At 40.9% G+C, this 12,113-nt stretch overlaps 4 protein-coding genes across 4 annotated transcripts; 2 read left to right on the top strand and 2 right to left on the bottom strand.

The window, feature by feature from the left end:
* Positions 1 to 301: 301 nt before the first annotated feature.
* On the top strand, positions 302 to 673 carry LOC145104246 (uncharacterized). The gene has a single exon (XM_079041517.1). The coding sequence runs from the start codon at positions 302 to 304 to the stop codon at positions 671 to 673; it is 372 nt and encodes a 123-aa protein (XP_078897643.1).
* Positions 674 to 4,797: 4,124 nt separating this feature from the next.
* On the top strand, positions 4,798 to 5,661 carry LOC145104245 (uncharacterized). The gene is made up of 2 exons (XM_079041516.1): positions 4,798 to 4,913; positions 5,097 to 5,661. The coding sequence occupies exons 1-2, from the start codon at positions 4,798 to 4,800 to the stop codon at positions 5,659 to 5,661; spliced, it is 681 nt and encodes a 226-aa protein (XP_078897642.1).
* A 3,066-nt stretch (positions 5,662 to 8,727) lies between these two features.
* On the bottom strand, positions 8,728 to 10,029 carry LOC145104244 (uncharacterized). The gene is made up of 2 exons (XM_079041514.1): positions 8,960 to 10,029; positions 8,728 to 8,851 (listed from the first exon to the last, which is right to left on the bottom strand). Exons 1-2 carry the CDS (start codon positions 10,027 to 10,029, stop codon positions 8,728 to 8,730), a joined length of 1,194 nt encoding a protein of 397 aa, XP_078897640.1.
* A 1,507-nt stretch (positions 10,030 to 11,536) lies between these two features.
* Positions 11,537 to 11,884, bottom strand: LOC145104242 (uncharacterized). The gene has a single exon (XM_079041513.1). It carries the CDS (start codon positions 11,882 to 11,884, stop codon positions 11,537 to 11,539), a length of 348 nt encoding a protein of 115 aa, XP_078897639.1.
* Positions 11,885 to 12,113: the final 229 nt, after the last annotated feature.

The raw sequence follows: 12,113 nt of genomic DNA, 5'->3' as shown, positions 1-12,113 counted from the left end.
CTATGAATTCTGGAGCACCAAAATGAAGACCCTTTTCAAGTCACAAGACTTATGGGAATTTGTTGAAGCATGTTATACAGAGACAAGTGCAGATGAAGCCCGTCAAAAAGATAATTAGAAGAAAGATGCTAAAGCCTTGTTCTTTATTCAACAGGCAATAGATGAGACCATCTTCCCTAGAATTGCTGCAACAGTCACATCAAAGGAAGCTTGGGATATTCTCAAGACTGAATACCAAGGATCAGCCAAAGTTATTACAGTCAAATTGCAATCCTTGAGAAGATAGTTTGAGACTTTAAACATGAAGCAAAATGAAGCAGTACAAGAATATCTAGCAAAAGCAGCATCCATAGTGACACAGATGCGTGCCTATGGAGACAAGATTTCTGATGAAATTGTCGTGGCCAAAGTTCTCAGGAGTTTACCAGTCAAGTTCGATCACGTGGTGGCAGCAATCGAAGAATCAAAGGTCTTGAAGACTTTTACCTTTGATGAGTTAATGGGGTCACTACAAGCGCATGAGGCAAGAATCAACAGGAATCACACACAAGAAGAAGAACAAGCCTTTCAGATCCAAGGGGGGCAAAACAGATTTTCTGGCGGAAGAGGAAGAGCAAGAACATCATCATTTCAAGGCCGTGGACAAGGCAGATCACGGGGAGCATTCGTTTGATGTGACCACTGTGGAAAGCTTGGTTATAAGGAAGAAGTTGTTGGGCTAAGAAAGGTCAAGCAAAGTATAAAGAAGAAGAATATGTTGAACAAGATGAATGTCTATTCATGACCTACGCAAACCAAGCTAGCCGAAAGAAGGAGATATGGTACATAGGCATCGCATGTTCAAATCATATAACAAGTGCACGTGAAAAATTCAAGAATTTGGATGAATCAGAAAAATCACGCGTTAAACTTGGTGATGATAAGGTTGTAAACATAGAAGGAACGAGAACTGTTACTATAAGCATAGAAGGAAAAGACAAACTCATCAATGATGTACACTTCGCTCCAGGTCTCGCTCACAACCTGATAAGTGTGGGACAGTTGATAGAAAACGGTCTCAAGGTTGAGTTTGATGATAATACGTCTGTGGTGAAAAGGAAAAATGGTGAAATTTTTCTCTATTCAAGGATGACAGGAAACAGAATGTTTCCTGTAGACTTTTCTCATAAAGATGGTTACATGATGATGAACAACAGGATTGATGAATCGAAACTTTGGCATTGCAGATACGGGCACCTACATGAAAAAGGATTAAAGTTGTTGTCAAGTAAGCAAATGGTAAATGGATTACATGCCATACATGACTCAAAACATGTATGCGAAGGATGTGTTCTAGGCAAGCAATCACGAAGGTCTTTTCCAACGGGCAAGGCAAGACGAGCAACTGAGAAATTAGAATTAGTGTGTGCTGACATTTGTGGTCCAATGAAGAACAAATCTCACTCAGGCAATAAGTATTTTTTGATATTCATTGATGACTTTACCCGTATGTGTTGGGTATATTTCATTAGAACAAAATCTGATGCCATAGAACACTTTAAGAAATTCAAAGCCCTTGTTGAAAAACAAGGAAACACTACAATCAAGACTCTAAGGACTGATAGAGGGGGAGAATTCATGTCACCAAAATTCATTACTCTATGTGAGAAAGAAGGGATAAGAAGAGAGATGACAGCTCCACATACCCCAGAGCAGAATGGGATTGCAGAGAGAAAGAATCGAACCATTGAAGAGATGGCTCGATCAATGTTGAACTGTAACATCCTGTTTAATTAATAAATAAATAGATGAAATTTGATGAACGAATAGTCGCAATAAAATTCATAATGTTCAGTGAGATGTTGGTTCTGGGAGCCAAATGTTATAAATTGGAGTATCCGGGATTTATTTTGTAAAGATTTTTAGAAGTCGGGGGTTAAAATGTAAGTTTCGGGTTAGTTTCGTAAATATTTATGAAGGCGGGGATTAATTGGTGAATTATTGGGACTCAATTGAAGAGATTTTGGAAGATTAGGGGCGGATTGGTAAATTTCGGACCTTATTTGTAAGGATTTCAGAAGATGGGGTTTAAATGGTAAAATATTAACTTAATTTTAAAAGAGATTGGGAAGGAGGGACCAAAGGTGTACATTGGGCGAAAGTTTTATATGATCAGGTATTAAACCCGTCACTTGGCTTCACCATGCTAACGCTAACCCTAGCTATTGCTTCAGCCGCCACCCACCCTTATACCTCCCATCCTCAGCCGCCGTTACATAACCCCGGAGTCGGTCGCCGTCCTTGCCGCTCGCTACCCCGTTGTCGAAGTCACAAACCGCCGGAGGAGCGCCGGAATATCTAGCGTGTGTTGCTCCTAGCTGCCATTAGAGTCGGAAAAACTCGCCACATCACTTCTGTTGCCTGAAGTCGCTCGTAGCTGGGGAAGAACCACCGCGACAGTCGAATAAGCACCGGATGGGGAACTGCCGTCGTGTTGGAGCCGTAGAACCACCAGAAGCGCCGTCGCACGTGATACTCCAGCCGCCACCCACTACTTCGCCATCAGAGCACTATTTTCGCCGCTACTGTTGAGGCTGAGGACGAAGGCCGGCGACAGAATGTCGGGAATGAAGAAGAACAACCACCAGTCGCCGGAAGCGTTGTTGTTTCACCACTGTCGTCGCCGCTCACCGCAGGTGGGCGATTTGGGTTGTTTTTTGAGCAAAGGATGAGTGTTTGTGCTACTACTACGGCTGTACGTATTGTGTTTGTGTCGTGGGTGGCTTAGTTTGGCCGGAAATCACAAGAACAGCCACCACCACCACCGTGAGGTGGTGGCTGCCACCATGTGCCACCATGTGTGTGTGATTATGTTAGTTAGTGTGTGTGTATGTGTATGTGTGTTACTTTTGGTTTTTCCATTGTAAATTGTAACAAAGAATGGAATAATGAGAAAGAAACCCTAACCACCACCGTGAGGTGGTGGCTGCCGCCTGCTGCCGCCACCGGCCGCCGTGTCAGGTGGCGGTGTGCTTTCCTTGTTGAGTTTGATTCGTTTGAGGTGCTTGAAACCCTAATGGGCCTTGTAATCCCTAACGGACCCAATGAAGCTTAATGGACCTAAAAGCTCAAGCATGTGACTAATGGGCTTAATGATATTCTAGTGGGCCTAATAGGCCCAATAAAACCCTAATTGACCTAAAAGCCCAACAAATTGATAAATGGGCTAGTATTTTGGTTGGAAACCCTAATTAGGATTTGGAAAATCCTAATGCCAATAAAACCCTAATTTTGAGAATTAATCGGGACACACACACGGGAGTTTGAAATATTAAATAATAATCATTGGTAAAGATTAATCTAAGCAATATTGGACTTAATGGATTAAGTCCTTAGTGGATTAAGTCCTTAATGGGTTAAGTTGGAAACTTAACCCTAATCATCATTTTATGTGAAACCCTAATTTCACTTGGGCCTTAAGTGGGGCCTTTCTATTGGGCCTTGACGATTGGGTTATTAAAGGGCCATCCAAGATCAAGCAAATGGACTAGAATAATTAATGGGCTTTGAGGTAAGGCCCGTATGGGTCCAAATTGGGCCATAGATGGGCCGTAGTTTGGGCCTTAATGGTTATATGATTTTGGGCCTTAGAATAAGATCATGTATAGGCTTGGGCCCAATTTGGAAAATTGGGCCATGTGTCGGGCTTTGATTCCTAGTTGACCTTAGTCCTAAGGATTGGGCCTTGGGCTTGAATAAGCCAAGCTTGGGGTAATGTAGTAGTTATCCAAAGTATGTACTTATGGTTATGTAGTGGAACCCAATTATTAATTGGGTGTTATGTGGTGTTGACAGTTCGGGAATCTGTCATCCAGCAGCTGGGGTTGAGTCTGCGGGACTTCAGCAGTGTGGGATTGAGTCCGCGGGACCTCAGTAGTGTGGGATTGAGTTTGCGGGACTTCAACAGTGCCAGGTAAGTCTCCTCACCATACCAATGGGTCTAAGGCACCAAGGCCGGCCCATTTTATGATATGTAGTACACTAGTTGAAGTTGTATCATGTGGCATGTTAGCTGGTTACGTGTTAGGAAGTATGTTAGTAGTATATGTGTTATGCTTGTATGGAAGACCATGGGAGAGCCTATGGTACCTGGATGTAAGACCATGAGGAGAGCCCATAGCTTTCTTATTATGTTGTAGTGTTTATTGTAGATTCACTATTGATATGTTTGGTATGCATGAATATGTGGTATGCTAATTGTCTCGTGATATTTGCATGGAAGACCATGGGAGAGCCCATGGCACCTAGATGTAAGACCATGTGGAGAGCCCATGGATTTCCTATCAAATACCATGGGAGAGCCCATGGCACTTAGGTGTAAGACCATGTGGAGAGCCCATGGCATCCTGGAGTAAGACCCTGGGGACGAGCCCACGGCATCCGTATATGTTGATATGTATGGATATGTGATTGATATGGCTTATGTAGCTTTTATAGCTAATATGGATTATGTGATTATGTGGGCTGTGTGGGGTATGCTATGGGGAACTCACTAAGCTTCGTGCTTACGGTTTACAGTTTTGGTTTCAGGTATTACGTTTCAAAGGAAAGGAGCCGGCTCGATCGCAGTGCATCACACTATGATTTTCCGCACATGAGATCTTTGGGATTACACTCTGATATTATTTATGGTGACATGTTTGTTTATTTACACACTAGTTTTGACAGGAGTTAATATTATGAATGTTTTTATACTAATGGTTTATATAATTACACAATTTAAAACGAAATTTTTGTCCTGTATTCTTGGGATGTTACATGAACACAAGCAAGCTACCTGATGTTTATTGGGTTGAAGCCGTTGCTACCGCTGTATACCAAATCAACATATCTCCTACAAAAGCTGTATGGAACAAAACACCGTTTGAAGCATGGTATGAATTCAAACCTACAGTCACTCATTTATGTGTTTTTGGCTGTGCATGTTATGCATTAGTCACATCTTACAGACACAAGCTAGAGGAAAAGTCCAAGAAATATGTTTTTGTGGGATACTGTACACAATCAAAGGCCTATTGACTCTTTGATCCCATAAACAAGAAAATTGTTTTTAGTAGGGATGTAGTCTTCGAAGAATATGCAAGTTATGACACTACACAAGAACAAGTCAATACTTTAGTTCAACCTGAGTTACTTGACGAAGAAGAAGTTCATGATCAAGCACCAATTACTCAAACCAATTCCTCAAACATTTCATCCTCGAGTTCAAGTTCCTTGCATGGAGTGTCTTCACAAGTTACTCCTCCAAGATCAAACACAACATCTTTTAGCAGCACATCACCAGAAACAACACCACTCAAAACCAGAACATTAGCATATATTTATGCAAGCACAATGGCACTATTTGCGCGTGATCCAATATCAACGAATGTTGCTCTTCAAGACGATAGATGGAGAAGAGAAATTGAGGAAGAGATTGCTGCTATTGAGAAGAACACTACTTGGGAACTCGTGGAACTACCATCTGATAAGTACCCTATATCACTAAAATGGGTGTTCAAAACTAAGTTCAAAGCTGATGGAAGACTACAAAAACACAAAGCCAGATTAGTCGCTCAAGGTTTTACGCAAGAACAAGGTGTGGATTATGATGAAATGTTCTCGCTGGTGGCAAGGATATAAACAATACGATTGATCCTCGCATTAGCAGCACAAAGAGAGTGGGAAGTCTATCAATTTGATGTTAAGTCGGCTTTCTTGAATGGAGATCTTAAAGAGGAAGTATTTGTTCAACAACCTGAAGGATTCATAGTAACTGGGTAGGAGGAGAAGGTATACAAGTTACGAAAGGCTTTGTATGGGCTCAAACAGGCCCCACGCTCGTGGTATAGCAAAATTGACAGTTTCTTCTTGGAAAATGGCTTCATGAAGAGTCCCAATGAGCCCACTATGTACTACAAGAAGCAAGGCATATAAGATTTCATGTTGATTAGTCTCTATGTAGAGGACATGATATACACAGGGTCCTTAATGAAACTCATACAACAGTTCAAAGAGGAAATGATGAGAACTTTTCAGATGACTGATCTTGGAAGGTTACATTATTTTCTTGGTATCGAAGTAAAACAAACCAACAAGGGTATTTTTATTGCACAAGAGAGATATGTCACAGACTTGCTGAAAGATCTCAATGTAGTGAATGAAGAACCCATTGCAACACCTATGAATACTAATGAAAAGCTTGTAAGTTCTGATGGTATAGGAATGGCAGAACCCCAGATGTACATGAGCATAGTTGGGAGACTAATATATCTTACATACACAAGACCAGACATAAGCTATGCTGTTGGTGTGGTCTCAAGGTTCATGCATTCACCTACAAAACATCATTTTGGAGCGGTAAAAAGGATCATTCGTTATGTTGCTTGCACGAAGCATTATGGAATATGGTATATGAAGTCAAAGAAACTATTGTTGGAAGGCTTTACAGACAGTGATTGGGCAGGGTCACAAGAAGATATAAGGAGCACAACTGAAAATTGTTTCAATGTGGGAACTGGAATTATCTCATGGTTATCAAAGAAGCAAGAAACCGTCGCATTATCCACAATAGAGGTTGAGTATGTAGCAGCCTCAATCACAACATGTCAAGCAATCTGGTTAAGAAAACTTATGAATGATCTCATGCAAGAACAAACTGAAGCAACTGTGATCTACTGTGACAATCAATCCGCGATTGCAATGACAAAAAATCCTATCATGCATGGTCAAACCAAGCACATAGAAATTAAGCATCATTTCATAAGAAAGCTAGTGGCAGATGAAAGCATCAAGCTGAAGTTTTGTAGAACTAAAGAACAACTAAGCAGACCTGTTTACCAAAGCTTTTCCAGCAGCTCGTTTTGAATATCTTCGTGCAAAGATTGGTGTTGGTACCTTTGAATCAAAGGGGAGTGTTGAAGATTGATTCAAAGTTTCTCAGGAAAATAATAAATCTTGTGACTGGCTTAGTAACTGCTAGAAGTCTTTCAATTTTTCTGCATTTACTTAAGTCCTTCCATATTTCCAGCTTTTACTTTTCAGTTGTAAAACTCTACTATTTATAGCTGCCTTCTGTTCTCTTTTTGTTCATCAATAATATCACGAGAGTTCTCTTGCACTTCTTTTTCATTCTGTTAAGATCCAACAGTTTCACCGGGAACCTCCCTCACGAATTCATCAGGTATACAGAACCTATTTACGGCTTATAAGCTCATCGGAAACAACCCACATGAGTACCAACGGGGTTAAGCCCCTCCCCAACAAACCTCTGATTAACGCTTCTGATGCTCTTTTCTTGTTGGAGCTACACAATCTCACTAGAAAACGTATGAATAAACTAGGGTTCAGACACACACACACACATACACCCACATATTGCAGCCGCTTGTTCTCCTAAATCGATTAGCATTTCATGGTACCTCAGACTTTACCCAAGCACATCGATGGTTTACATAACCCATATTTGATTCACATAACCATACATTCATTAAATTAATATGAAGGATAAATGGTTTATCATTACAATCACTTAGACTCTTATGAACACCATAAATGCGTCCGTACCTTACACCACCATTAGAACAACACCTTTGTGGTCGTCGGAGGTGCATTATTGCTTGTCGGAAAAACACAACTGTTGGTATTGACAGGCCCTTCAATTGGTTTTCCACAAACAAACAAAAACAGAGCAAGGAATTAACAGAGATTAGGCAAAGGTTTTTGTGGTTCATTCACTTCAACAGGGGATATAATCAACATACACAATGCCTAGAATTTAAAGAGACGAAATTGCAGGAAAATAGGAACTACCAGCTACTTGCTAAAGACCAGGGGCATATCTGTCACGTGGCCTTGAATTATTCTTCCTACTCAATTTTAAACATGCAACAAATTAAATAAAGGACTTCTGAATTATTTAACACTTTCCCCTTAATTCGGAAGTTGGTGATTGCCTTCACTCCAATCAGATCTCTCATTTCTTCATGTTTCACTCTTGCCATTGTCTTTGTGATAATGTCTGCTTTCTGCTTCGAGCCACACACATGACTTACTATTATCTCACCATTTTCAACACATTCTCTAATAAAATGATACCTTATGTCAATGTGTTTGATACGTCCATGGAACACCGGGTTTTTCATCAATTCAAGAGCTGAGCGATTATAAAAAAACAGAGCTACAGGTGGCGCCTTTTGCCCAGTTATTTCAGTGAGAATTCTCCGAAGCCAAATACCTTGGCAAGCTACCATGGTTGCTGCCATAAAATCTACTTCACATGACGACAAAGCTACGTTGCGTTGCTTTTGTGAGCCAGTGTTACTAGATTGCCATTCATGTAGAATGCTGTCCCACCTGTGCTCTTTCCATCATTCATATCTTTTCCAAAGTCACTGTCAGAGTACCCTGTGAGAGTGACTCTGCTTTCTCCTTTGGTATAAGTCAAACCATAGTTGAGAGTGCCCTTTATGTATCTAAGTATCCCTTTTACTTCTTGAAGATGTTTGACAACTGGTCTCTCCATAAAACGACTAACTACCCCTACTGTAATTGAGAGGTCAGGGCATGTGTGTGTCAGATACATGAATGCACCAACAATGCTTATGTACTCAGTAGGATCAACCAGTTCTCCTTATTCATCCTTAGTCAACTTGAGCTTATGTTCCATTGGAAATCTTATGGCATTGCAGTTCACCTTTCGAGTTTTGTTTAGGATGTTCTTAGCGTAGGCTTCTTGACTTCAATTCCAAGATAGTATGTTAACAAACCAAGATCACTCATTTTAAACTTGGCTCTCATCTCCTGTTTGAATTCTTTCACATCATCAGGGCAACTACCAGTAACCAGCAAATCATCAACATAGACACCTATTATCAAGATCCTCCCTTGTTACTTTCTTGTGTATACCGAGTACTCTAGAGAATATCTCATGAATCCCAACCTCTTCGAGTATTGGTCTAGACAAGCATTCCAAGCTCCGGGAGCTTGTTTTAGTCCATACAGGGCCTTTGAGAGTTTGTAAACTTTTGCTACTTCATTCCCCTTTTCGAAACCTTCAGGTTGCATTACATACACTTCATCTTTCAGACTTCCATTCAAGAAGGCCGATTTCACATCAAGGTGATGTACCCACCATCCGCTCGAGCCTGCAAGTGCTAAAATTACTCGAATCGTCTCAATTCTTGCCACCGGAGCAAAAACTTCATCATAATCGACCCTCGGTTTCTGCACATAACCTTTTTCCACTATTCTCGCCTCATACTTCAAAATTTTCCCATTTGGGTCTCTTTTCACCTTGTAGACCAATTTTAACCCAATTGCTTTTCTCCCTTTTGGAAGATCAACAAGCTTCCAAGTGTTATTCTTTTCGATTGAGGTCAACACTTCCTTCATTGCATTGACCCATTCAATCTTCTCTTTTGCTTCTCGATATGAGTTAGGTTCTTCTTCATCTTGGACCATTAATAGTTCTTCAGGGAGTTTGATTTCTTTTGTTTGATCGTACAAGTCTGTGAGAAGTCGGTATCGTTTTGGGGCTCCTCCACTTGTGGAGCTCGAAGCGGTGCTCGGGGACGTAATCGGAATTGGGTAATTTGGAGTACCGGGTGAATTAGGCGTACCCGGTGTGTCAATAGGTGAGTTATGTGGGCTTGACTGTGAGTTGACTTCAGAATTAATGGGCTGAGAGTCTTCAGCCCACTCATCGTTACTTGGAGGCGACCCAATTTCTTGTTGTGGGATATCCGGCTCCCACTCGATTTCTTCAACATAAACCTCATTGAGGTTAAAACCTTCGACATCAAACCTTATACCTGGTGTCGCTTTAACCTTCGAGCTAGTCTCCCACATCCAACCTTGTTGTTCATCAAAGATTACATCACAACTCACATGTATCTTTCCGGTATCCGGGTCCAGCAGCCTATATGCCTTTTTTCCCTTTTCAATTCCCAGATGAACCAGTCGAGTACTTCTTTCATCTAGTTTCACCAAGTGCCCTTTGGCGACTTTCATATGTACCACACATCAAACACCCTAAGGTGTTCAATGTATGGCTTTCTTCCGGTCCACATATCGTATGGGGTTGAGTCTTTATATGATTTTGTGTGTGCTCTGTTGAGAACATAAACATAGTGATTTACAGCTTGACCCCATAGAGTATCTGGCATCCTCATAGTCTTCAAGTTACACCTGACCATATCTAATACTGTTCGATTCCTTCTCTCCACAACCCCGTTTTGTTGTGGAGAGAATGGAGATGTATAGTGTCTCTGAAATCCTGTTTCATTGCAGTACGTGGTGAATTTGTTTGACAGAAATTCACCACCACGGTCAGTCCTGAACATCTTCAACTTCTCCCCTGTTTCAACTTCCACCTTCCTTATGAAGTTCTTAAAGACTTCAAAGGCCTCATCTTTTGACTTTAGCAAATAAACCCACATAACCCTTCTATAATCATCCACCAACAACATGAAATACCTGTTCCCTGATGGTGTAGGAGGTGAAACCGGGCCACAAAGATCCCCGTGAACCAGTTCTAGTCTCTTATTTGCTCTATAGTTAGTGTGTGAAGGGAATGATTTTCTTACCTACTTTCCCATTAAGCACCGTTCACAGGGCTGTGAAGTAATGTTCATCTTTGGCATCCCTTCTATTAACTTCTTATCCTACATATGCTTCATTGAGTTGAAGTTAATGTGACCCATTCTCATGTGCCACTGCCACGATGGATCGTTAAGTTTTTCTATCAAACATAGTCCTCTGACTTCTTCCAACTCTATTTTATAGAGTCGATTTGAGGACCTTCTAACTTTCATCAACAGTCTCCTAGTGACATCATGGACCCACAAAAACAGATCCTTGATTCTTATTTCATCTCCACCCTATGCTAACTGTCCCAAACTTATTTTATTACTACATAAGTCTGGAATGTAATATACATCATCAAGTTTTCGTTGACTTCCATCCTTGCACTAAAAGAAAATTGAGCCCTTTCCTTCAATTCGAACTTTTCTTCATTCCTAAATTCACATATCCATGAATTGACTCATTCAGGTTCCTGAACTTGCACTTATCTCCAGTCATGTGATTACTAGCCCCTTTATCAAGATACCACATACATGACGGGTTGAAGGTGTTTCCTTGTGATCTTAACTGTGGGGTCACACTTTCTTCGTTTAGAAACACTTCACCAAGTTCGAAGGTTAACAAAAGCAAAGCATGTTCATTGTCATGATGGTCTTTTATTAAATTGTTTTCTTGATTTCTTTCTCTTCTTGTATTCTTGCACTCAGCTGCATAGTGTCCAAACTCCTGGTAATTATAACATTGGATTCCACTCTTGTCTTGATTACCAGATGCTTGATGATTCCATTCCTTTTGATGGTATGAACCCCCTTTACCACGACCACCATTTCTTTCTCTGCCTCTGCCTCAGCCACGTGAGCCTCCAAAACCACCTCTATTCGATTTTTGCTTGGTTTCTCACTCTATTTTCTTCTTGTTCCTCTCTGACCATTCCTTATGAGTCGATAAGTTTTCTTTCATCATTCTCTCCATGACCTTTCATCCTCTCTTCGTGGGACTTCAGTCTTCCAATCACTTCCTCGGCTGACATTGTTTCTAAGTCCTCAAATTGCTCCAGTGTAGAGGCAATTTGAAGGAACTTAGATGGCACAACCCTTAGCAGTTTCTTCACCACATAGTACTCTTCTATGGTATCTCCTAGAGTGCGCAAAGTACTCACTGTGTTGATCACCTTCACAACAAACTCATCAACACCTTCCGATTCCTTCATACTCAATGCCTCAAATTCAGTTTTCAACGTCTGAATTCTTGCAGCCTTTAATCTATCTGCTCCCACGAACATTGTTTTTAATGCTTCCCAGGATTCTTTGGCTATTTTCTTCTCATCCAAATATAGTAGAAGATCTTATGGTATTCCTTGATAGATGGCTGCAAGTGCCATCTTATCCTTCTTCACTTCTACCACAGTATTTGATGTCCTGGGTTCCACTGCATCCCACACTCCCTGGGCTTGCATGAAGACCCTCATTTTGATAACCCATGCAGAGTAATTACTCCTTGGTAGCATCAGA

This window comes from Lactuca virosa, chromosome 4 (genome assembly GCF_052849685.1).
Source record: "Lactuca virosa cultivar CGN04683 chromosome 4, Lactuca_virosa_CGN04683_v6, whole genome shotgun sequence".
Classification (NCBI taxonomy): Eukaryota; Viridiplantae; Streptophyta; class Magnoliopsida; order Asterales; family Asteraceae; genus Lactuca; species Lactuca virosa.
This window is presented reverse-complemented; position numbering and strand designations above follow the sequence as displayed.